This window comes from Caretta caretta, chromosome 1 (assembly GCF_965140235.1).
Source record: "Caretta caretta isolate rCarCar2 chromosome 1, rCarCar1.hap1, whole genome shotgun sequence".
Classification (NCBI taxonomy): domain Eukaryota; kingdom Metazoa; phylum Chordata; order Testudines; family Cheloniidae; genus Caretta; species Caretta caretta.
In genome coordinates this window covers 143612262-143634876 of record NC_134206.1, presented here as the reverse complement: position 1 = coordinate 143634876, position 22615 = coordinate 143612262, and the positions used below count along the sequence as shown (strand labels likewise).

Genomic DNA, 22615 nt, shown 5'->3' with positions numbered 1-22615 from the left:
GAGGAGTTCTGTTTTGAGTTCTCCAGAATTTAGTTCTGGATCTGGGTTCCGATTCTGAGATTCCATATTTTACCCAAAAGCTCAGGGATGTTAAGTCTACTTCTGATTTGATTTTATATATGTTATTTATATAGGCAGCTGTGAAATTTGATGCCACATACAATGAGAGTCAAGCTGGACCATCTTCTATAGTTACCAGTACAAATAAGAGATGGAATTATAGACTTTTTTTTACTGTATAAATTATGTTAGGTAATCTTAATATATGTTCCAGCTCCATATCCTGCACACACACTCAAGCAATACTGCTATCTCCGTCTGCTCACCAGTGCATCCTTTCTCTTTCAAACTCAACAGCTTCTACACCATTTCTGTCTTGGTCACTTGATAGTCTGTTTATTTCTTCCTCAACACCTCTGGCTGTGCATCTGTTCATCCAGCTTCTTTTTTCCTGAACTCCTTGACAGCTTCCCTGTTGCTCCCCCTGTGCTGATTCATTACTGCTTTCAAGGCCACTAAAGTAGCTTTGCCAACCAACACTCAAATGTATTGCTGGATTGGCTGTTCCTGCTACTCTTACCAGCCTGAGTTGAGTTGGGCATATGGGCTGAAATGTATTCAACATTTCATACTGCAATCTGTGTGTGTGTATGTATAAATACTATATAAAGTGCATATGTATTTGTTGGACATTTGGTTGTTAAATAATTTATCTGACAAATTTAACCACTTTTGTTTATAGTATCAGCAAACACATTGGTATATTCTCAAATGTAGTCACTTTGTGAAAGCATTTGACTGATTTTTTTTGAACACTATTTATAACTGTCCATAGATTGATTGTGAACAGTGCTCTGTAAATATTTGGCATTTGTTATTCCTAGATTGTTCATTTGTGATAGGTCAGATAAGTCATATGGTATTGCTTCTGTTCCCTGGTTGGACAGTGTTCAAATACTTCTGGCACAAATCTTTATATGTATACATTTAAAATTTTGATTCTATGCAAACTCACTGATGCAACTTTGAAATTTGCTTTCTGGGAACATTTGTGCCTGCTCAACTCAGACACAAAGTGTAGTGCACTTGGCCAAAGAGAACATTTATGGAATACTTTGCATACCTTTATGCTACAAAGTTATATACACATAGGATATGACAAATGGCAAGATAGCTCTTTAGCTATACAACTCTTTATCTCCTTTAGGGGTAAACTTTAAACTGGACCTATACCACCACCTGTGTGTGTGTGTGTAAAATTTCTTATGCATCTGTACTTCCCACACACAAACACCTGCTACAAAGGGAACACTTGTGCACGAGCTTGTTGTCTAACACCAGCAAGTATTCATATTTTCACTAACAAAATAAACCCAGTTCTTTCTAATGAGTCAAATGCTAACACTTGCACGTCCTTAAATGGTGAGTGCAAATGTTAGCACACAGGAGTTTCTATGTGCACAGGAAATTTACGCCTTGTTTATGTGTGCAAGTTACTGCAATTGCTCAGGCAAATCAGGTAATTGCATAAGTGACTAATTATGCTAATTTGTAGTTAAAACTATCTGATTTGCATGCCCTAACATAGGAATTGCACATGAAATGTGGACATGTCATTTTTGCACAACTGCACACCTCACTTATTTAAAAATCAGATCCAATGTGCCTACCTCCTAAAGATATGACTATAGGCAGGAATGTGTGTTTCAGGAATAATATATTAGTACATTTAAAAAAGGTATTATTAGTCAGTTACATGCATGGAGAATTAGTCACACAGCTCTTGGTAACGTCGGGAGATACACATTAGCACTGTACTAAAATTTTGTTCCTTGAGTTCTTGAAAGATGATGTAGCCTCTCTTACATTAGATTAGCAATCAGAAAATCAATGTTTTTTTTTGTTACAGCCAGAATTTATGCTATCGATGCATAAAAATCTAGATTGTAAGATAATTTGATAAAGAATTATTGAAATGGACTAGAGCAGCAATGGTAACTAAGTTGACAATCTACCTCTGAATTTGACATTTGTCTTCCAGACTCACAATCTCCATTTAAATTAAAGTGTCCAAGAGCAAAACTCCGGCAGTCAAACCCTCTGCAACTCCCAGACTTCCTGCTTCTCATTGTGTCTTAGGCTTGTGTCCGGCTCGCTTGCTCTTTTGAGTGGACATTTTTTTCAGCTGATTGCTGCACCCAGATGTGACATAGCAACTGCTGCTAACACACTTGTCACTCAGTGTAATTGTTTACTTCAGTTCTGAAGCAGTCGGTCCAAATGGACCTCAAGGAATGACAATCAGCTCAGGGAAAGCACGGAGGGAAGCTGGCTTCTGGCTTTCCAGTATTGGTGGGAGGCTCTGAGTGGGAAAAGGAGGGAAGGTGAATAAAGGTGGTAATTACTGGGCAGATTTGAAAAAGAACTCAGCGGCTTCCCTGGTCATTTCATCTAGATGTGTAAATGGGAGCTGGGCCCTCTGAAAATCTGGCCACATACATTAAATGACAATGCTTTACAAATCAATGACTGGCCTGTGTGTGTGAGAGAGGGAAGAAAGACATGCACAGGAAGAATTCACAGCTGTGAATGGACAGGGATCTGCCTTGATGTCCTCTGTGTTATCAAATGTCAGGAGGAGTGTATCTCTCAGGTCTGGGGATGTTGGTAAGGAAGATTTTAAGAGCAGTCTTTTTGGCAATAATGGTGGAACCATTGTTCAGGCCATCAAGATAATGCTGCATTTTGAGCCACTCAAACAAATTGCAGCTATCTCCAGATTTTTATTTTAAATAATTGGTTAAAATCACGGTTGGGCTGGAATTCTGCTGCAGGAATTGGCTAAGGCAAAGGAATAATATTATTGTTTATATTTAAAGGGCTAATCTTATGAACATGGAGGGACCTGCCTGCTGTGGAGTTGTCTTTGTTCCATTGTACCAAGTAATGGGGACCCTGCGTAGAGAGTGAATGTCCCAGTGCTGCTGTTGGGCTATGTGCTGTGGGGGCCTCTTATAGGTAGGGCCTGAAATTCATGGTCCATTTTGGGCAATTTTGTGGTTATAGGATTTTAAAAATAATAAATTTCAGGATTTCAGCTATTTCAATCTGAAATTTCACAGTGTTGTGACTGTAGAGGTCCTGACCCGAAAAGGAGTTGCAGGGGGGTCACAAGGTTAATTTAGGGGGGTTGCAGTACTGCTACCCTGACTTCTGTGCTGCTGCTGGTAACAGCGCTGCCTTCAGAGATAGGCAACCGGAGAGCAGCAGCTGCTGGCCAGGAACCCAGCTCTGAAGGCAGCTCAGAAGTAAGGGTGGCAATACCACAACCCCCCTAAATTAACCTTGTGACCCCCCCTTAACTCCCTTTTGGGTCCGAACCCTCAAACTTGAGAAACACTGGTCTCCCCCCATGAAATCTGTATAGTATAGGGTAAAAGCACAGAAAAGACCAGATTTCTTGGGGGGAGACCAGATTTCATGGCCGTGAATTTGGTAGGGCCCTACTTATAGCATGAAAAGGCCAATGGAGGAAAAGTGTGTGTGTGTGTGTGAGAGAGAGAGAGAGATTCGCTAATTCTGCTGTTAATGTGCAGACTTGTGGGAAGATTCCTTCTCCACCTGGCCCTCGTGGAGAACCTAGTGCACAGCTTTAAGATTTGGCCCGATAAATCAGTTTCTTAATTAGGGGACAGAATATGATTCTGCAGCAGTTTGGGAGCACAGGAAGCAGAGAGCATGCGCGCGAGAGAGAGACATTTTATTTTAGGCATTGGCTGTACATTGAGATTTGTTATACAATTTTTTCCCTCAATTAATACAAAAATAGTAACCAAAAATCACCTGAAATTTTGCAAGACATTAATTTACCACATGGATTAAGACCTGTGAATATCTTGGAGCTGGAAAATTCAAAATGACCTAGAATTTTTTGTATCTGTTTCCCCCCCCCAAACAAATGGTTGTGAAGATTTTTAGAAGGCAGACTATCAGAGACAAATTCAAGTTTAACAAATATGTGCCTCCCAAAAGGCCACACAATATATGCTTGCAAATGAATCATCATTATGCACCCATCCTTTATGTAGCAACAGCTAGAAGCATGACTAAACTATGTAGGGCTATGTGTGCATGCCTAGGTGCCACTGCTGGATAAGGGGGAATATCTGCAAAAATATGTGAGCCATGCCCCGTGATTCAGCGTAAGCAGTCAGGAGCGCCTCTCTGCATCTGCAAGTAGGCAAGGCTTGCCGAGCAGCCTCTACCATGGCTCTAGCAAGGATAGGATCAGAAGAGTTCTGCGCTGCGGTGAATGAATTTCATGGGTGGGTTCCTATACGCAATGCTCTGCCAGAATTAAACCTAAGGCCCCAATCCGAGTCAGGAAGGTCGACCCCTGTGCCGGTGCAGCGCCCCAGTTGGACAAGGGTCCATCTGTGTGTGGGTGAATGCAGGCTCAGGGCCCATACGTACACCTATGGTAAGTGGATTAGTTGTTTGTTTCCTGCTGATGCTACCAGTCTGCTTCACCAAAGACATATTGGGTAGTCAGTTTTCATGACTGGAATTGAAATGAATAGATACTGTTCCTAATTTAATAACATTCAAAGGTAGATAACTTTATCACTAGAAATATTTATTAGCAAATTTAAGTATTTATAAAAAGAAAAGGGGGAAAAATACATCTTGTTTGGAGATAATAGTATCATTTGATACTTAGTGCATTAAGTATTGATATCTAAGTAATACTATACAGGAAATATTTGGGGACAAATCCTCTCCACTGTGCAAAGTCTTGAAAAAAGTGGGGAGTGGGCTTATCGTTGGGATCCTGCAACAGTCACTAATGCAAGGAGCACAGCTTACACTTTCCCCAGTGTGTACCTCAATCTGGTCTCCAAAATCTATCCACACTAGAATAGCTGTAGCCTTTCCGTTAAGCACAGGGAGCCTGGACTCTTTATCCATGCCCTCTGCTTCCAGTCTCCACATCCCCATGAAGTAGAACTGTATACAAGGCCTACTGTGGGAGGATTTGGCCCATAAGTAATTTTATCTACTTTCAAACTTTAAGAAACAGGAAACCATGTATCTGTTAACATTTGAAAGCTAGAAATAACTAGAGTGTTTCCTTTTGTAGAACTCAGCCTTAACAGAGGGCTTTGCTTCTCTATTGTTTAAGGATGTGGGCATCATTCTTAACACGGACTATCAGGTTGTGACATTGCTTTAACTTTTATTTTTTTTAAACGAATGAAATCAAATTTTTGGTTGGGGTAGGATGTGGCAACTGGCAGGAAGGAGGAGACTGAATCCAGAACAGCATTTAAAAAGACAAACAGTCACTTTACAGCCTGCCACTTCTTCATCCATTTTGTCTGAATTCAGCCCTGGATCAGGAAGGCTCTCAGATCTGAAGAAAATGCTGGTATGTTTCATAGACATATCAAGCTGCTTCAGTGATGCACTCTCCCTTTAGGCTCATAAAACTGACCTCACTGAGCTTCTTTGTTTTTGGAAAAGGAGCTGTTCCTTGCCAGATAGGTTTTTCTCAGCTTTCACAGTTCTAATTTTAATCCAACTAGAAAATTCTCTGATAAAGCTTTGGGCAGAAAATTCTGCCATGGCCAATTTCTGTTTACAGTGAAGTTATTCCAGATTTTCCAGTTTTTCTCTCTCAGTGTTTTCGCAGAATGGAATACTTGTAAACTGAAAATGAACTCATGTTAAGCCACCATAGGGAATAATCTTGCAAGAAAGACTAGACTGAACTTGATGGTCATATGCATTTTGGTTTTTCTTTTCTTTTCTTTCTTTTTTTTTTTAAGATGCTTGTCCATTATTAGAAATTTGCTCTGAACAATAAGGTATTAAATGGAAATTTTAATGTTTGTAATTTATGTTCTGAATAGAAGGGTAATCATATTTATACCTGTTTAAAATAAAAAGTCAGAATAATAGCTTTATCTGAGGATAATAAAATATCTCATTTAACTTTCAGTCAGTGCCTGACAGAAACCCAGTATTAGACACTGACTGAACTTTTTTTTTTTTTTTTTTCCCCAGAAAAGGGATCTTCTGTACTGCAGTTAAAAACACAGTGAAACCCATGGCAAGGGATCACTCAGGGGTGTGACAAAAACTGGTTGCTTAAACTAAGATGGCCTTCTAAAACAGGGTGATACCACTTTGCCTCAACATCCTCCCTCCAGCAGATTTTGGGACAAAAGAGTAGGTGTTCTAACTCTTTTTTGCCTTCTTTCTTTGAGATATCAAAATGTCCCACTTTACTCAGATTTAATGAGAGACCTATGAAGCTACAAGCATCTCTTCCCTCAGGAGCACTTAAAGACAGTCCCAGCTATTCATTTAACTTAAATGTAAAGAAGTTTATAATAGTGTGTGTTGGTAAATCTACTGATAGTTACACTAGCTTTTAAACTTCAATAAATAGGTATTTATCTATCTGTTGAACAGTTCTAATGCAGGGTAATTAAGTGTTGTTTGAATGACAATGACTGTCACATAAAATTTGAAATAAATATTCATCTGGGGACCTAATTTAAAGACTTACTCACATCAAGCTCAGAAACAGATATGAAACATTGGACCTTTCAAAGGACTCTCAAAGTTCAGCTCACAAAAAGCAACAGTGTGCTTAGAGTTCTGTGGAAAAAAATGACAGTGGAAGTGAAACAGGTAGACAAGAATCACACTTTAGAGTAGACAATCACAGGAAAACTCTTGAATTTTTACCAAAACAAAGCTGATTTTCTGTGTTCCCAAATCTCTTCCCATCCCCCATCTGGCTGGAAACTATAGACCAAGGCTTGAGCCTAAAGAACATATCAAAAACAAACAAAACAAAAACCTCAAACAACAGGTCCTTAAGGAGGCTATCAAGCGCGCCTCAAAGTACCTTTCCACCCATCCCCAGGTTCTGTTGTCTTTCTACAGGTCTGACAACGTCTGATAGTTTTTCACCGAGAATGAAGTTGCATTAGAGCTTCCAGTTGCTCTTAGATAGTCATCAAACTTTGCTTCATGGTAAAAGGTCTGAATTTTTGGCTAAGCAAAAAGTTGTAAGAAATATCTCTTTGAAAATTAAAATTCACAAAATGGAATCTGAGGATTTCATACAGGTCTAATGGGAGCCATTTTGAATTCGTGCTAAAGCATGGTACTAGGCAGTGATGGGCAAACCACCAATTCATTACAATGGATGCACTAATCATTGTGTAACACATGCAGCCTCCTGAAACTAAAGCACCCTAGTTAGCCCAAGCCACACAGCACCTGAAAACATCAGTTTGAGTTCCACAACCCATGATTTAAGTGAACAATTTCCCAGTTACTGAAATACTTTCAAGTACTTTTACTTTCTGGACAGATGTTAACAGAGAATAGTCACTCAAACATCTCACACAAAAGCCAGCTGCATGTTACTGGTTTTAGTTGACTAATTTAGACTGCTCTAGCAAAACCAAGTCAGTTGACCTATGTTCCCAGAAGGGGGTCTGACTGGTTGGTATAAAACCGCACAACAGTGTCCTGTGGTTCTTAAGTGGGGGTGGGGATGAGGATGCTTCTTTATCCACATTACTCCACATCACAGATGCTGACATAATTATTAATTTAGAACAGAATGCTCCAAAAAGATTCAGATATGTAAAAAAAAAAATGTGGTGTTTTCAATAGGCCCCTTTGATACAGGTTCTTTGGGGAGACAGTTAAACATGATACCGTTAGTGTGGTCCTACCTTTGAACTGTAATATATAACTCACATTGTGGTCTGCTGTCTCCTGGAAGAGCCCATAACTGTAAAGGCTATTGCTTTACAGCTACTCTAGGAAGATTGAGGGATTAAGTTATACATTATGTAAAACTATCCATTAATCCTCTTAGTGTGCATTACGAGTGAATGGCCTGAAAGAGACTCTTATTAAAGGAGCCCTAACATTCACTTTTCCTTGGTGACATTAGGTATTTGAGGCTTGTTTCATGGATTTTGGTGCTGAAGTATTCAGTACACCATCTTTTATCTGCTGTTAGAGCCAGTGGCATATGTTAGTACAGTACTAACAAAACTACGGTTGGTAAAGCAGATCCCTTGTTTAACTAGTAGCAAGTCATTCATAAAATAGAATTGTACATCTTCTACCATACCAGAGTCACTGACATTTTTTGTTTTTGTTTTTTTAAAAAGGAACAGCTACAAAAACCATGACTTTAAAAATGTTCTTGGGGATGAATTACATTTTAAAATAACTGTATTTTTAGAAAAGAAAATGATTTGTAACACAAATTTGTTCTGAAAGTGTCTGGTTGCTGCATACAGCCTTCTTCCCTAGTTAAATTTGCTTTCTGTTATACAAACTTGCACGACCGTTTTCATTCGAGGAAAAGAGAAAAGAAAAGTTCAATGTGATGGCTAAGACCTATCAGAGCTGACTCATTGAGCTGAATTATTGCTGTGCAGAAAGTTTGTAAAGCCTTTACCTCCGGATGAACACTGAGCGTTACTTCAGCCTTGACAGTTGACCTTTCAATTTGATTTGGCTCAGCAATAATAATAGCTGTATCTGCAGTATAGAGATGGCAGAACAGTTCTTAGTAACCGATCTTCCCTTATTAGATCTTACGTCAAGGGACTAAAATTCACACTCTTTGTGTGTGTGTATAAATTCTTTCACTAATAATACCTTTGTTATGGAGGCCAATTAATGTACAATTTCCCTCCCCCCCCACCATTTTGGCTATTCTTGGTTTTAGTTTAGGAAAAGAAAAATCAAAAATCCAATATTTAGTCAATAATGATCTCTTTTCTCTCAATAAGACCTACTGTGAAAAGACAACAAACAAGCAAGTCAAACTGTTGTAATTTGGTCAACCACTCGGGTACTATCCATATCCACCATTTCGACACACTCTATTTCCTCACGGTTTTCAGGATTCTTCTTCTCTTTCCTTTTTTTCTTGGATGGTGGCACAAAAGTCAGTATCACAGGTAAAATGGCAAAGCAGTGAAAGAAGGTGACTAATGCTATTAAAAACAAGCACCTGAACAGTGTACGGGTCAGATTTGAAGGCACAGCTGCAAGAGGAATCAGACCAACAATATAGCAGAGGTAGCTCTGTAAAATAGCTACCCCGTGCACTTCTAGGGCATTTTTTACCCATTTAGTTCTTGTGAAATCTTTGCCCAGGATAAAGGTTGATAACAGTGGTGCACAGTTGTCAATTGTATAATTAATCCCATAAATTAAGCACAACACAGAAATACAGTCCAGTTCCACTTTCCACAAAGTCATGAAACCTATGACTCCAAATTCGACTGAGGCAACAGTTAGAGTGAGCCAGACATTGATTAGAGAGTCTGCCACCAGGAATGCCGAGAAGAAGAGCAGAAATAAAGCACTGATGCAGGAGTTTTGTAAGGGGGCTCCCACTGAGGAGGCATAACGATCCATGTACACAAATGATGGATTGAAAACGATGAATTTCACCTTGGATGTGAGAGAGAGTTTCCTCAAGGTTTCCAGGAGATCATAAAGTTCTTCTCTCTTGGTTTCCATTGTCTTAGCCACCAAGAACATCCTAGAAGCCACTACATCAACTTCATTGTTGTACTTCTTTGAAAAGATGATATCCTCTGAAAAATGGGCATACTGGGGGGCTTTCAGGAATGAGTTCCTCAACATGTCAGTAAAATTCTTTTTGGGCAATCCAGTAGATATGTTGAGTTTCCTTAGATAATTTAAATAGCTCTCAAACCAAGATATCCTCACAAACCCTTTAGTATACTCTAGCACATCTTCTTGAACGCTTGTGTTCCAATATTCTATTGACTCATAGATATAAAACCCAATGACTGGGCTGTAGTTACTGAAATACTTTTGCTGGGCAGTAGTGTATTCAATGGTTCGTGTCGCGGTTGCTACGATGTTACTAAGGTCTGACCCTTCATTGACCTGCAGGTAGCCCATTAAGGCAAAGGAAATATAAACAAGGTAAAAGAGAACTACAAAAGGCTTGACATAAGTGTTTGTTATCCAGTCACAGTAATAGCGTTTGAGGAAACACACCAAAAGATGACTTTCGTAAGTATTTGGTTCCTCTGAATCGGTTGTGTCCTCGCTGAATTTGGCTGTCAGAAGAAACCTATACCACGCAGGCTTCTCTTGCAACACCTCTGGCTTTGGTACCTTTCTGCAGAAGATACTATGCTGGTAGTTGTTTTCTATGTAGCCAGTAAACACCAGGCTGGAACCATAAAAGGAGAGTACGTAGAGGTAGTTGAAGAAAATTGCAATACAGGAATTGCAGCAGAAAATCCTAGCTGCTTCAATGTTAGTGAAGGGACTGGCACCTATTCCAAAAGTGACCAGGTACATGGCAGTGGTGAGAGAAAAGGAGAGCATGGAGTCTGCAAACACAGCTGCAGTTCTCTCTTTAACATGTTGGTCTTCTCTAGTTTTCCTCCAGGAGGACAACATTTCAAAAGTCCCATATAACCCATGACCTAGAATAAAGAACAAAGCAAGTGTTTAAGGTCTGTATCTTTTTAGTCAGGAAGGGCAAAACAGCATGGAAAAATTTTAACATGGACATGCTAAAAGGCACAAAGGAGTTATAATTGGCCCCCAGTTATAAGTAGCAAAGGTCTTGTGGAATAAAAAATATTAAGATTTTGTAAATTGCAGAAGCACATTAATCATGAAAAAAGCCGTTAGCAAACCCAAGTATTTTCATCATGTATTTTTGGTAAGGATCAACATGTGGAAGCCTAATGTCTTTGTAAAGAATTCACTAGAGTTTCCACACATCTGTGTTACTAGGTTGGTGGTAACCAGGTAAAATACTTGTTTTTCTCAGACATTGGTTTTAGATTTCAAGAGCACCTGAGATGGAGGATGCTTTGAAATTCAATAAGTTTGTAATGTTTTAAGGTGGTGAGATCTGACTAGTGATTAGAACAAGTGATTAGGAACCGGATGAGCTTGGGCATTATTTGGTCTTCTTGCTGAAAAACTAGGAAAAAATAAAGTGAAGGAATGCTGTATCTGAGTTGAGGTTTGCTGGGTGAATCAATCACAGACTTTCCCAGTCCCTTGCCACATCCTCTGGCTAGAAAAAAGATAAATCATAGAAATGTAGCAAACAAAAAAAGCATGAATAAATTTTACAAAAGCAGAATTAATGAGGATTATAACAAGCTTATATGTACAAAACTACATAATGCTTTATTTTCCTTACTTTAATGTGTATACTTACACAGTTTGCAAAACTAAATGCAGATCCATTTAATTTTTCAACAAACCCTAAATGTTGTAATTTATTTAATTACCTCTTAAAATAAATATAGTGTTCATGAAAGAGCTGAACTGAAAGACCTGGAGACTGAAATCCTCTGTTTAACCACAGAACAAATATAGGATTGGCAAAATGCATGGCTTTCCCTGTGTCTCTGGTTCTTTTGTCCTATATGCCCATTAAATCCTTGGTCTCTCTATTGTGACCTGCCAACAAAGGTACCAATTGTGATGATGGTTTTGGTGATGTGGACATCTACTCATTTGCAGCAGAACTAAACTGTGAACACAGATTCAGTTTACATACATCACCAAAGAGCTATCAGATGGGAACAGTTATGAGACACAACTAGACGTATTTTAGAGGAGAAAAGTTCTGTAAAAATAATGTTTAGAAATAAGTTGAAGTTTGTAAAATGCCAGCTGATGGATACCTAATCAACTCTAAAAATACACTTCTGGGAAGTACGTAAGTACTAAACTGATTTGATCTAGGAAAACTGAGATAGAGTGACTCCTGAAGGGGCGTCAGTGTTTAGACTCAGGATTTCTGGGATACTAGTCCTAGGCTTGGATGATTTGACAGTGTCTCTGCACCCCTTTAACAATTCCTTGAGCCCTCCCCCAGGCTAAATTCTAAGCTAATTATGGGCCTGGGTGCATATTCTGGACTGTATACTTCTCATAGTGGAATGCCCATTGGTTTCAGTTTGAAGTTTGCACAGAGATCAAATGAAAATATGGTTTTTATGTGGGAACTAAGGGTGGGATTTATTGTAGCAGTGGGACTGGGTCTCCCACTCCCCGGTGAGTCCTCTGACCACTAACCTGAAGAATCATGCTCACACTCTCTCACCCAATGACTCTTTAAGTGTTTATCCACAGTGGAACAGCTTCAACAGGAGAGATTCCCACATCAGAATATCCCATAGCTCAGTGGTTAGAGCCCCACCCTGAAAGGGTTAAGAGACCCCTGTTCAAATCATTTCTCCCCCTCAGCAGAGGGATGAACTGAACATGGGTCTCCCACATCACTGGTGAGTGCTCTAATCACTGAGCTATAGGTTATAAGATGGGGTGGTGGTGACACCACCTTCTCTGGCTCTTTTGTGTGGCGTGGGGCAGGATCTAACTCATTCTGTCAGAAACTGACTTCGGTGCTAAGTCCAGACTGCAGAGAAGTGACTGTCTCACTGGTGAGCCACAAACTGGGATCCTCATTCCTAGAGTCAGGAAACTTAGGTGCCTGACTCTGAGCGGGGTGGGGTTTAGGATACTCCCCTCTTGTCAGCATCTCCCACTGGCTAGCTTAGGTGACTCGTGCCTAACTCCCTTCGTGAATTTGGGCCTAAAAATTTAGTTAGTTATGATTTCTTCTTCTTGTTGCATTTGTCATTCAGTGATAAGACTTCCCCTTTGGGCCAGCCACTGTATCTCCCTTTTGTTTTTCTTCCTTTCCCTTCCTGCTTTCTTTGTGTTTCTCCCCCTCCCTGCCTTTGTGAGTCTACTCTGCTTTTTTCTCTGCATTTCCTTCTCTTCAGCAACGCCCAATTCCCAACCCAGTAGGCTTGCTTTGCTCTCATCTTCATCCTCATTCCTTCCCCTACCAATGTTCAGTGATTAAAATGTATTTAATGAGGGCATCGAAGTGTAAATTGGATTGTAATAATTGATTCAGGGTCCGAGGCATTCCATCTCTGCACTACTGTTTCATACTGTCTGCAAACTTGGGCAGACATCTTTGCATTGATTACATTTGGTTTACATTTGGAAGGTTATCTCTGCCACCATTAGCGCTGAAAATTTTCTTAAAAAATAAATCGATGCTTGAGCATGTGTGTGTCATGAAGGCCACATACATACATACCATTGGCTAGATCTGGCCTGTGGGCTGTATGTTTGACACCCCTGCCTAAGTAGTTCTTATAGTCAGCCCCCTTTACATAATCAGATTATCCACAAAACTGATAATAACAACCTTGGCCTTGTTGCAGGAATTAGCATATCTAAGTTTTGAGCTGATGGCATGGCTGTCCATTCTGGTAATAACGGAAAACAATGAAATCACTATTCACAGATACTTTGAAACAACAGAGAAATTTGAAATATGGAACTAAAATGAGTTAATGTAACTAGTGTCTTTTCTCTCCAGCGTCTCTTATTTACAGTAACAGAGTGCTTGCCCTCATGCATATCAGATTAAAAAAAATCTACATCATGGCATAAAACATGAATATCCATTTTGTAGTAACATTAGTCATGTTTCCAATGAGGCATTTATCTTAATTTGTCCAAATATTGTTTTACAGCTGCTTCTGGAGGGCAGGTCAAGACTGTCAATTTGATAGCTAGTACAGTGCCCCCTATTAAAACTAATTGGGGATGCCAAAACTTCCCAGACATAGAAAAAGGAAAAAGTACAATCAGCGACTGACACCCCGTTGTTAATTATGTTTTAAATAGTTATGTTCTAGGTTCAGTAGGGAAAACTATTAAACTTGCTTTCACTGTGTTCTTTGTAAAGACAGATTGACCTTTATTTAAAAGTCACAGATCACTTGCCAAAGCAAGGAATGAGAGGTTTAATCTCTTTATGGTTCCCATAAGTCCTGCAGACAGGCATGTCTGACTATTCCACGCAGCATCGTATTACAAATTACTTTCACCATGAGCTTTAGTTTGAACACATTTTAAAAAAAAATGCTCCAGCAATAATAAGGTCTTGCATAACAATTTCAAACAGAAGCATTAATTTGGAAGGCTTTAGTCCTTGCAATACACCAAAATTTAGATATAGTTAAAAATGATGTAAGGCCTGATTTTTGTTTGTATGTTTTGGATAATAGTAATGTCTGATGACTGACTTCTGATCAGTGGTGCTGGAACATTTTTAGTAGAGGGGGTGCTGAAAGCCAGCCCCCTTACTCCTGTCCGTGCTGCCACCCCCCCGAGTTGAGGCTGGGAAGGACTGTGTCTCTGGGGGGACCAAGAGGATTAAGGGATTAAGGTGGCCGAGGCCACAGCTGGGGGCGAGTGTGGGGGCAGGAGTGGATCCCCAGGCAGGGGCCAGCAGCAGGGACCCCACGTGCAGGGCCAAGAGCAGAGTCCCAGCTGTGCGGGGCCCCAGGAATGGAGCCAGGTGCGTGGGGCCCCAGGAGCAGAGGCCTGAGAGTGGGGGGTGCGACCGGGCACAGGGCCAGGGAGTGGGGCTGGTGGGTGGGGCCCTGGGCATGGGCCCCAGGTACAGGACCAGCAGCTGGGGAGTGGGGCCGGAGGCCAGGACCCGAGCCCAGGTGAGGGGTTGGGGAGTGGAGTGCAGACAGAGGGCTGGGAGGAGGGCATAGGCATGGGAAGCACCCCCAGGTTTTATGTGTGGAGCCAGTGGCTGGGGAGCGGGGCATGGGGCTGAACCCAGGGACACAAGCCGGGGAGTGGAGCCCTGGGCATGGGGCCCGTGGCCACTCATAAAACCTGGGGATGCTGCAGCAACCCACACACCCCTCATTTCTGCGCCTATGCTTCTGATTGCCACTTACAACAAGGACAAATTTTAATAATAGAATACTTTAGGATACTTTTTCTACTTTGCTTTTACATAATTGTGGAGGATAACTTGAAAAGGAACTGGATTAATAAAATGATTAAAGTAAATGAGTGAGGCTCAAATGCATATAATCTAGAAAGCTAACTGAAAAAAATGATTGCCTCGCATATCATCCTATTTTATGGGTTACTTTTTTTGTCTTATATACATTCCGTACATTATGGATTGGTATTTTCGGTTTGAATTTTGTGTATTTCTCAACCATGCTCTGTAACGTACAATATTTGTGAAGGGTAGTGAAGGCCTAATTTTCAAAATGGGAAGTCTGCAAAGTGTCCTTAATTGTCTAACCCAAAGTCACAGTTTTTACATGCAGTCACACGCAGGGCCTGATGCAGTGCCCACAGAAGTCCATGGAAAGGAGCAGGCCTTAATTTCATATGGTAATTAGGCACAGCATGTTAAAGATTAGCTCTTGTTGTCTAGTGTATGGAGGCATTTTGTACGAATTTGGCTTTCCTTCTGTGGTTATGCTGATTTCATGTTCTCCATTTTTACCACATCTGCCCATCTATTTTTGACTTCTATTGCTCCTCTCTCTCTCAATGTTATGATGTCTGTCCTATAAGCCATCAGCTAGAGGTGATCAAATCATTCCTTGCAAATAAATAATCCTGTTATTTTAAACCTTTTCCTGCTAATTAGTTATCCAATACATTATTTGTACTGATTTGTTTTTCACAATTGTGCAGTAAATAATGTGCGAACACATTTAGCCAATGGGTTATTAGCAAACTATTCACTACAAACATTTACTTACTATTCATAGTTCACTGTGTGTACCCTCCACTTGGTCACCTAGATCAAAAGGTATTGATTTTGTTGCTTGGCTGGGTGACTTTAACTGTATCATCAGGCAGAGTCCCCTTTTCTGTTTATACCAGTTTGTTCACTATTCACAACTCTTTTTAACCAATCTTTTGTGTAAATAGCAATAATAAATGAGCCGTGAATACGCTCTCAAATATTTATTCACTCTGGGTGGAGAGGAAAAGTGAGACATGATGGTGCAGGACCTGGTGGCATTAGCTGGCACAAGTAATAGGAAGATGAGTAGAGATAGAGCCAAGACAGGGCTGTGGAGGCTGGAGAGTGTGATCTGAAGGGGAAAATGAGGTTGTTGGAGGAATGACAATGAGGTATTGGAAAAATAAGAGCGAGGGACTGTCTGTTCTGTGTTTCTACAAAACCTAGCACAATGGGGTCCTGGTCTGTGATTGGCGCTCTTAGGCACCACAATAATACAAATAACTAATAATAGCACTGGAGAAAGTCAGGCAAAAATCCTCTTGTTGCACTAAAGAGCCAGTCCTTTGGGACACAGGATTCCCCTTGTCATGTTTGCTGTTGCTCGAGATCCATCACAGCAATACTGATTAAAGCAGCTCAGAGAGTAGGCCCAGAGTCACAGAGAGTCACCCCTGATTTAGGTGCTACTGCAATCCACAAAACCCCTACACAGCTGCTGCCTAAACCTGTAGGTGCCTAAACTCACTCGGTGCGTAAATGTCTGCAGTATTTCTGCCTCAGGCAGGAATCCCAGAATACGTATCTCACACCTAAACTCCAGTTTGATCCTCAAATCAGGTTAAGACAGGTGTTGCCCCACCTTTCTCACCGAATGGGATGCCATCCGGTAGGTGTGGTCCGAGTATACCTAACTCCACACAAAATGGCTGAGGGAGGGAGCGTGTATGCATGTCATAGAATCATAGAATCATAGAATATAAGGGTTGGAAGGGACCCCAGAAGGTCATCTAGTCCAACCCCCTGCTCGAAGCAGGACCAATTCCCAGTTAAATCATCCCAGCCAGGGCTTTGTCAAGCCTGACCTTAAAAACCTCTAAGGAAGGAGATTCTACCACCTCCCTAGGTAACGCATTCCAGTGTTTCACCACCCTCTTAGTGAAAAAGTTTTTCCTAATATCCAATCTAAACCTCCCCCACTGCAGCTTGAGACCATTACTCCTCGTTCTGTCATCTGATACCATTGAGAACAGTCTAGAGCCATCCTCTTTGGAACCCCCTTTCAGGTAGTTGAAAGCAGCTATCAAATCCCCCCTCATTCTTCTCTTCTGCAGGCTAAACAATCCCAGCTCCCTCAGCCTCTCCTCATAACTCATGTGTTCCAGACCCCTAATCATTTTTGTTGCCCTTCGCTGGACTCTCTCCAATTTATCCACATCCTTCTTGAAGTGTGGGGCCCAAAACTGGACACAGTACTCCAGATGAGGCCTCACCAATGTCGAATAGAGGGGAACGATCACGTCCCTCGATCTGCTCGCTATGCCCCTACTTATACATCCCAAAATGCCATTGGCCTTCTTGGCAACTAGGGCACACTGCTGACTCATATCCAGCTTCTCGTCCACTGTCACCCCTAGGTCCTTTTCCGCAGAACTGCTGCCTAGCCATTCGGTCCCTAGTCTGTAGCTGTGCATTGGGTTCTTCCGTCCTAAGTGCAGGACCCTGCACTTATCCTTATTGAACCTCATCAGATTTCTTTTGGCCCAATCCTCCAATTTGTCTAGGTCCTTCTGTATCCTATCCCTCCCCTCCAGCGTATCTACCACTCCTCCCAGTTTAGTATCATCCGCAAATTTGCTGAGAGTGCAATCCACACCATCCTCCAGATCATTTATGAAGATATTGAACAAAACCGGCCCCAGGACCGACCCTTGGGGCACTCCACTTGATACCGGCTGCCAACTAGACATGGAGCCATTGATAACTACCCGTTGAGCCCGACAATCTAGCCAGCTTTCTACCCACCTTGTAGTGCATTCATCCAGCCCATACTTCCTTAACTTGCTGACAAGAATACTGTGGGAGACCGAGTCAAAAGCTTTGCTAAAGTCAAGAAACAATACATCCACTGCTTTCCCTTCATCCACAGAACCAGTAATCTCATCATAGAAGGCGATTAGATTAGTCAGGCATGACCTTCCCTTGGTGAATCCATGCTGGCTGTTCCTGATCACTTTCCTCTCATGCAAGTGCTTCAGGATTGATTCTTTGAGGACCTGCTCCATGATTTTTCCAGGGACTGAAGTGAGGCTGAATGGCCTGTAGTTCCCAGGATCCTCCTTCTTCCCTTTTTTAAAGATTGGCATTACATTAGCCTTTTTCCAGTCATCCGGGACTTCCCCGGTTCGCCACGAGTTTTCAAAGATAATGGCCAATGGCTCTGCAATCACAGCCGCCAGTTCCTTCAGCACTCTCGGATGCAACTCGTCCGGCCCCATGGACTTGTGCACGTCCAGCTTTTCTAAATAGTCCCTAACCACCTCTATCTCCACAGAGGGCTGGCCATCTCTTCCCCATTTTGTGATGCCCAGCGTAGCAGTCTGGGAGCTGACCTTGTTAGTGAAAACAGAGGCAAAAAAAGCATTGAGTACATTAGCTTTTTCCACATCCTCTGTCACTAGTTTGCCTCCCTCATTCATGTCTGTGTTGCAGTGCTTAAGCCCTTCTGTGAATTCAGGCTGTACACATTTCGACTGTACTTTCTGCAGCAGCCTGGGGTTTTTATCTCACCCATCTTTGTCTTTAGAAAATAAGGTCATAAATAATACCTCACTCTTACACAGCACTTTTCATCAGGGTCTCAAAGTACTTTATCAAGGAGGTCAGTATCATTATCCTTATTTTACAACACGGAGACTGAGGCACAGGGAAGTGAAATGAATTGCCCCGTGGCAGGTCTCCTGAGTCCCAGTCCAGTGCTCTCTCCACTAGGCAACACTGCCAGCCTAAAATAACAGCTGCTGTTAGATTGTCTTTGTTTAAAGAATGCAATGTGCTCTCTTTAATTTTATACAAAAATTATGTGGGTTTTCTCACAGCCCCCATAAAAAGATTCAATGTATGTATTTAAAGGAAAGGAAAACAAGGAGAGAGACTGGGAATCAAATATTAGTTCCCTTTCACAAGGCTACATCTGCGCTACGAGCCTTACAGCGGCACAGCTGTACCCCTGCTCCTGTGCTTCTGCAAGGTCTCCCGTGTAGCCGCTCTATGCCAGCAGCAGAGAGCTCTCCTGCCGGCATAATTAAACCACCCCTAATGAGGAGTGGTAGCCATGTTGGTGGGAGAGTGTCTCCCGCTGACATAGCGCTGTCCACACCAGTGCTTTTGTCAGTAAAACATTTGTCAGTCGGGGGGTGCGTGTGTTTTTTCACACCCCTGCCCGACAAAAGTTTTACCGACAAAAACGCGAGTATAGACATAACTTTAGTTTTACAGGCACATAGATAGAATATAGCAGTACGTTGTGGTGTGGAACTGCCCTGTGTTGGTTTCAAGTGTTTGTTTACTATCCTTGGAAAGTGGGACACCCGCTAAAGATGGAGGAGGAAGTTCTACTCTTCCATGGCTGTCTGTTACACATGGTAGCATTTTATGCTTAGGTGTAGTTTGACTTCTATATTTTGGAGGGTGGCTCCAGTCAAGCCAACAGGGACGTGCATGGGTGGGGCGGGGCAGGGGGAGGGGAAAAAATTCTGTGCCACCACACAGGGACACCATTTCAGATTTTTTTGGGGGGAGGGCGGGGACTTTAACTGTGATTGCAGGGGCTACTTAGGCAACTGAAAACTCTCTCTCTCTCTTTTTTTTTTTTTTTGCAGATAATAACTTAGAAATTATCTGACAGGAGCACTATATTTAATTCCTATATCAAGAAAGAAAATTAAATAAATATTAGACCTACTCAGTTCTAATACTTACATGTTCTGACATCTTGTGGCAAGTCACTTATGGGACACTGGTTAGGTTTAAAATTGTAATGTATATTCTTTTTCAGATACTCTTACTAAAGTCAGAAGGGACCATCATGGTTATCTAGTCTGACCTCCTGCATGTTGCAGGCCACAGAACCTCACCCACCCACTCCTGTAATAGACCCCTAACCTCTGGCTGAGTTACTGAAGTCCTCAACTCCTTATTTAAAGATTTCAAGTTACAGAGAATTCACCATTTACACTAATTTAAACCTGCAAGTGACTCATGCCCCATGCTGCAGAGGAAGTGAAAAACCATCAGGGTTTCTGCCAGTCTGACCCAGGGGAATATTCCTTCCCAACCCCAAATATGGTGATCAGTTAGACCCTGAGCATGTGGGCAAGATCCACCAAGAAGATACCTGGAAAAGAATTATCTGTAGTAACTCAGAGACCACCCCATCTAGTGTCCTATCTACAGACATTGGGCTTTTTGCTACAGGATTTTTGCTACAGTTGCTGATGGGCCACACACCATTGTAGGCAGTCCTGTCATACCACCCCCTCCATAAACTTATCAAGCTCAGTCTTGAAGCCAGTTAGGTTTTTTGCCCCCACTGCTCCCCTTGGGAGGCTGCTCCAGAATTTCACTCCTTTGATGGTTAGAAACCTTCACCTAATTTCAAGGCTAAAACTTGTTGATGGCCAGTTTATATCCATTTGTTTTGAGGTCCACATTGGTGCTTAACTTAAATAATGCCTCTCCCTCCCTGGTATTTATCACTTTGATGTATTTATAGAGAGCAATCATATCTCTCCTCAGCCTTCTATTGGGTAGGCTAAACAAGCCAAGCTCTTTGAGTCTCTTCTCATGAGGTAGGTTTTCGATTCCTCAGATCATCTTAGTAGCCCTTCTCTGCACCTGTTCCAGTTTGAATTAATCTTTCTTAAACATGGGAGATGAGAATTGTACACAGTGCTCCAGATGAGGTCTCACCAGTGCCTTACACAATGGTACTAACACTTTCCTGTCTCTACTGGATATACCTGGCCTGATGCACCCCAGACCATGTTAGCCTTCTTCACGGCTGCATCACGTTCACAGCTCATAGTCATCCTGTGATCAACAAGTACACCCACGTCTTTCTCCTCCTCTGTCACTTCAAACTGATAAGTCCGCAGCTTACAGCAAAAATTCTTGTTGTTAGTCCCTAAATGCATGACCTTGCACTTTGCACTATTAAGAATCATCCCATTTCTACTACTCCAGTTTACAAGGTCATCCAGATCTTCTTCTATGATATTCTGGTCCTCCTCCACATTGGCAATACCTCCCAACTTTGTGTCATTCGCAAATTTTATTAGCACACTTCCACTTTTTGTGCCAAGGTCAGTAATAAAAATGTTAAATAAGATTGGTCCCAAGACTGATGAAGAACTCCACTAGTAACCTCCCTTTAGCCTGACAGTTCACCTTTCAGTATGACCCATTGGAGTCTCCCCTTCAACCAGTTCCTTATCCACCTTTCAGTTCTCATATTAGTCCCCATCTTCTCCAATTTAACTAATAAATTCTCACGTGGAACTGTATCAAATGCCTTACTAACTTCCAGGTAGATTATATCTACTGCATTTCCTTTGTCTAAAAAATCAGTTATCATCTCAAAAAAAAATTAGTAACTTTGTTACTTGAATCCAACAACTGAAATCATTGTAGAAAAATCTACAATTACTTTCTATCATGTAGGCTACTTTCTTTTTGCAGTTCATCAAGCTTGGAACAGATCATTTAACTTTAGGAAACACCCTAACAGCCCTTTCTTATCTTAATTACCTGTTAATCACTCTGTTTATAAACAAGAAGGAGTCTGGTGGCACCTTAAAGACTAAGCTTTTGTGGGTAAAAAACCCACTTCTTCAGATGCATGGAGTGAAAATTACAGATACAGGTATAAATATATTGGTACATGAAGAGAAAGGAGTTACCTTACAAGTGGAGACCCAGTGTTGACAAGGCCAATTCAGTCAGGGTGGATGTGGTGCACTCCCAATAATTGATGAGGAGGTGTCAATACCAAGAGAGGGAAAACTGCTTCTGTAGTGAGCCAGCCACTCCCAGCCCCTATTCAAGCCCAAATTAATGGTGTTAAATTTGCAAATGAATTGTAGCTCTGTAGTTTCTCTCTGCAGTCTGTTTTTTTAGTTTTGTTGTTGTTCAAGGATGTTTACTTTTAAATCTGTTATTGAATGTCCAGGGAGATTGAAGTGTTCTCCTACTGGCTATACCAGAAACCTACTGACCCTATACTGGAAACCAACTGACCACTATACTTACCTACATGCCTCCAGCTTGCATCCAGGACACATCACACAATCCATTGTCTACAGCCAATAAGATACAACTGCATTTGCTCCAATCCCTCAGATAGAGACAAACACCTACAAGATCTTTATCAAGCATTCTTAAACTACAATACCCACCTGGGAAAGTGAGGAAACAGATTGACAGAGCGAGAGGGGTACCCAGAAGTCACCTACTACAGGACAGGCCCAACAAGGAAAACAACAGAACACCCCTGGTCATCATGTACAGCCCCCAGCTAAAACCTCTCCAGCACATTATCAACGACCTACAACCTATCCTGGAAAACGATCCCTCACTCTCCCAGACCTTGAGAGGCAGGCCAGTCCTCGCTTACAGACAGCCCTCCAACCTGAAGCAAATACTCACCAGCAAACACACACCACACCACAGAAACACTAACCCAGGAATCGATCCCTATAACAAACCCCGTTGCCTACTCTGTCCCCATATCTACTCTAGCGACACCACCATAGGACCCAACCACATCAGCCACACCATCAGAGGCTCATTCACCTGCACATCTACCAATGTGCTATAAGCCATCATGTGCCAGCAATGCCCCTCTGCCATGTACATTGGCCAAACTGGACAGTCTCTACGTAAAAGAATAAA

General features: G+C 41.6%; 1 protein-coding gene across 3 annotated transcripts in view; it reads right to left on the bottom strand.

Annotated features, from left to right (window-relative positions):
- Window positions 1-3743: 3743 nt before the first annotated feature.
- PTCHD1 (patched domain containing 1) overlaps window positions 3744-22615 on the bottom strand; it is a 52988-nt gene continuing 34116 nt past the window's right edge. For all 3 annotated transcript variants that reach the window (XM_075131935.1, XM_075131933.1, XM_048863014.2), the window contains one exon: window positions 3744-10523. In XM_075131935.1, coding sequence (XP_074988036.1) covers window positions 8869-10523 — 1655 coding nt within the window. In that variant the 3' untranslated portion in view covers window positions 3744-8868. The remainder of the gene's footprint in view (window positions 10524-22615) is intronic.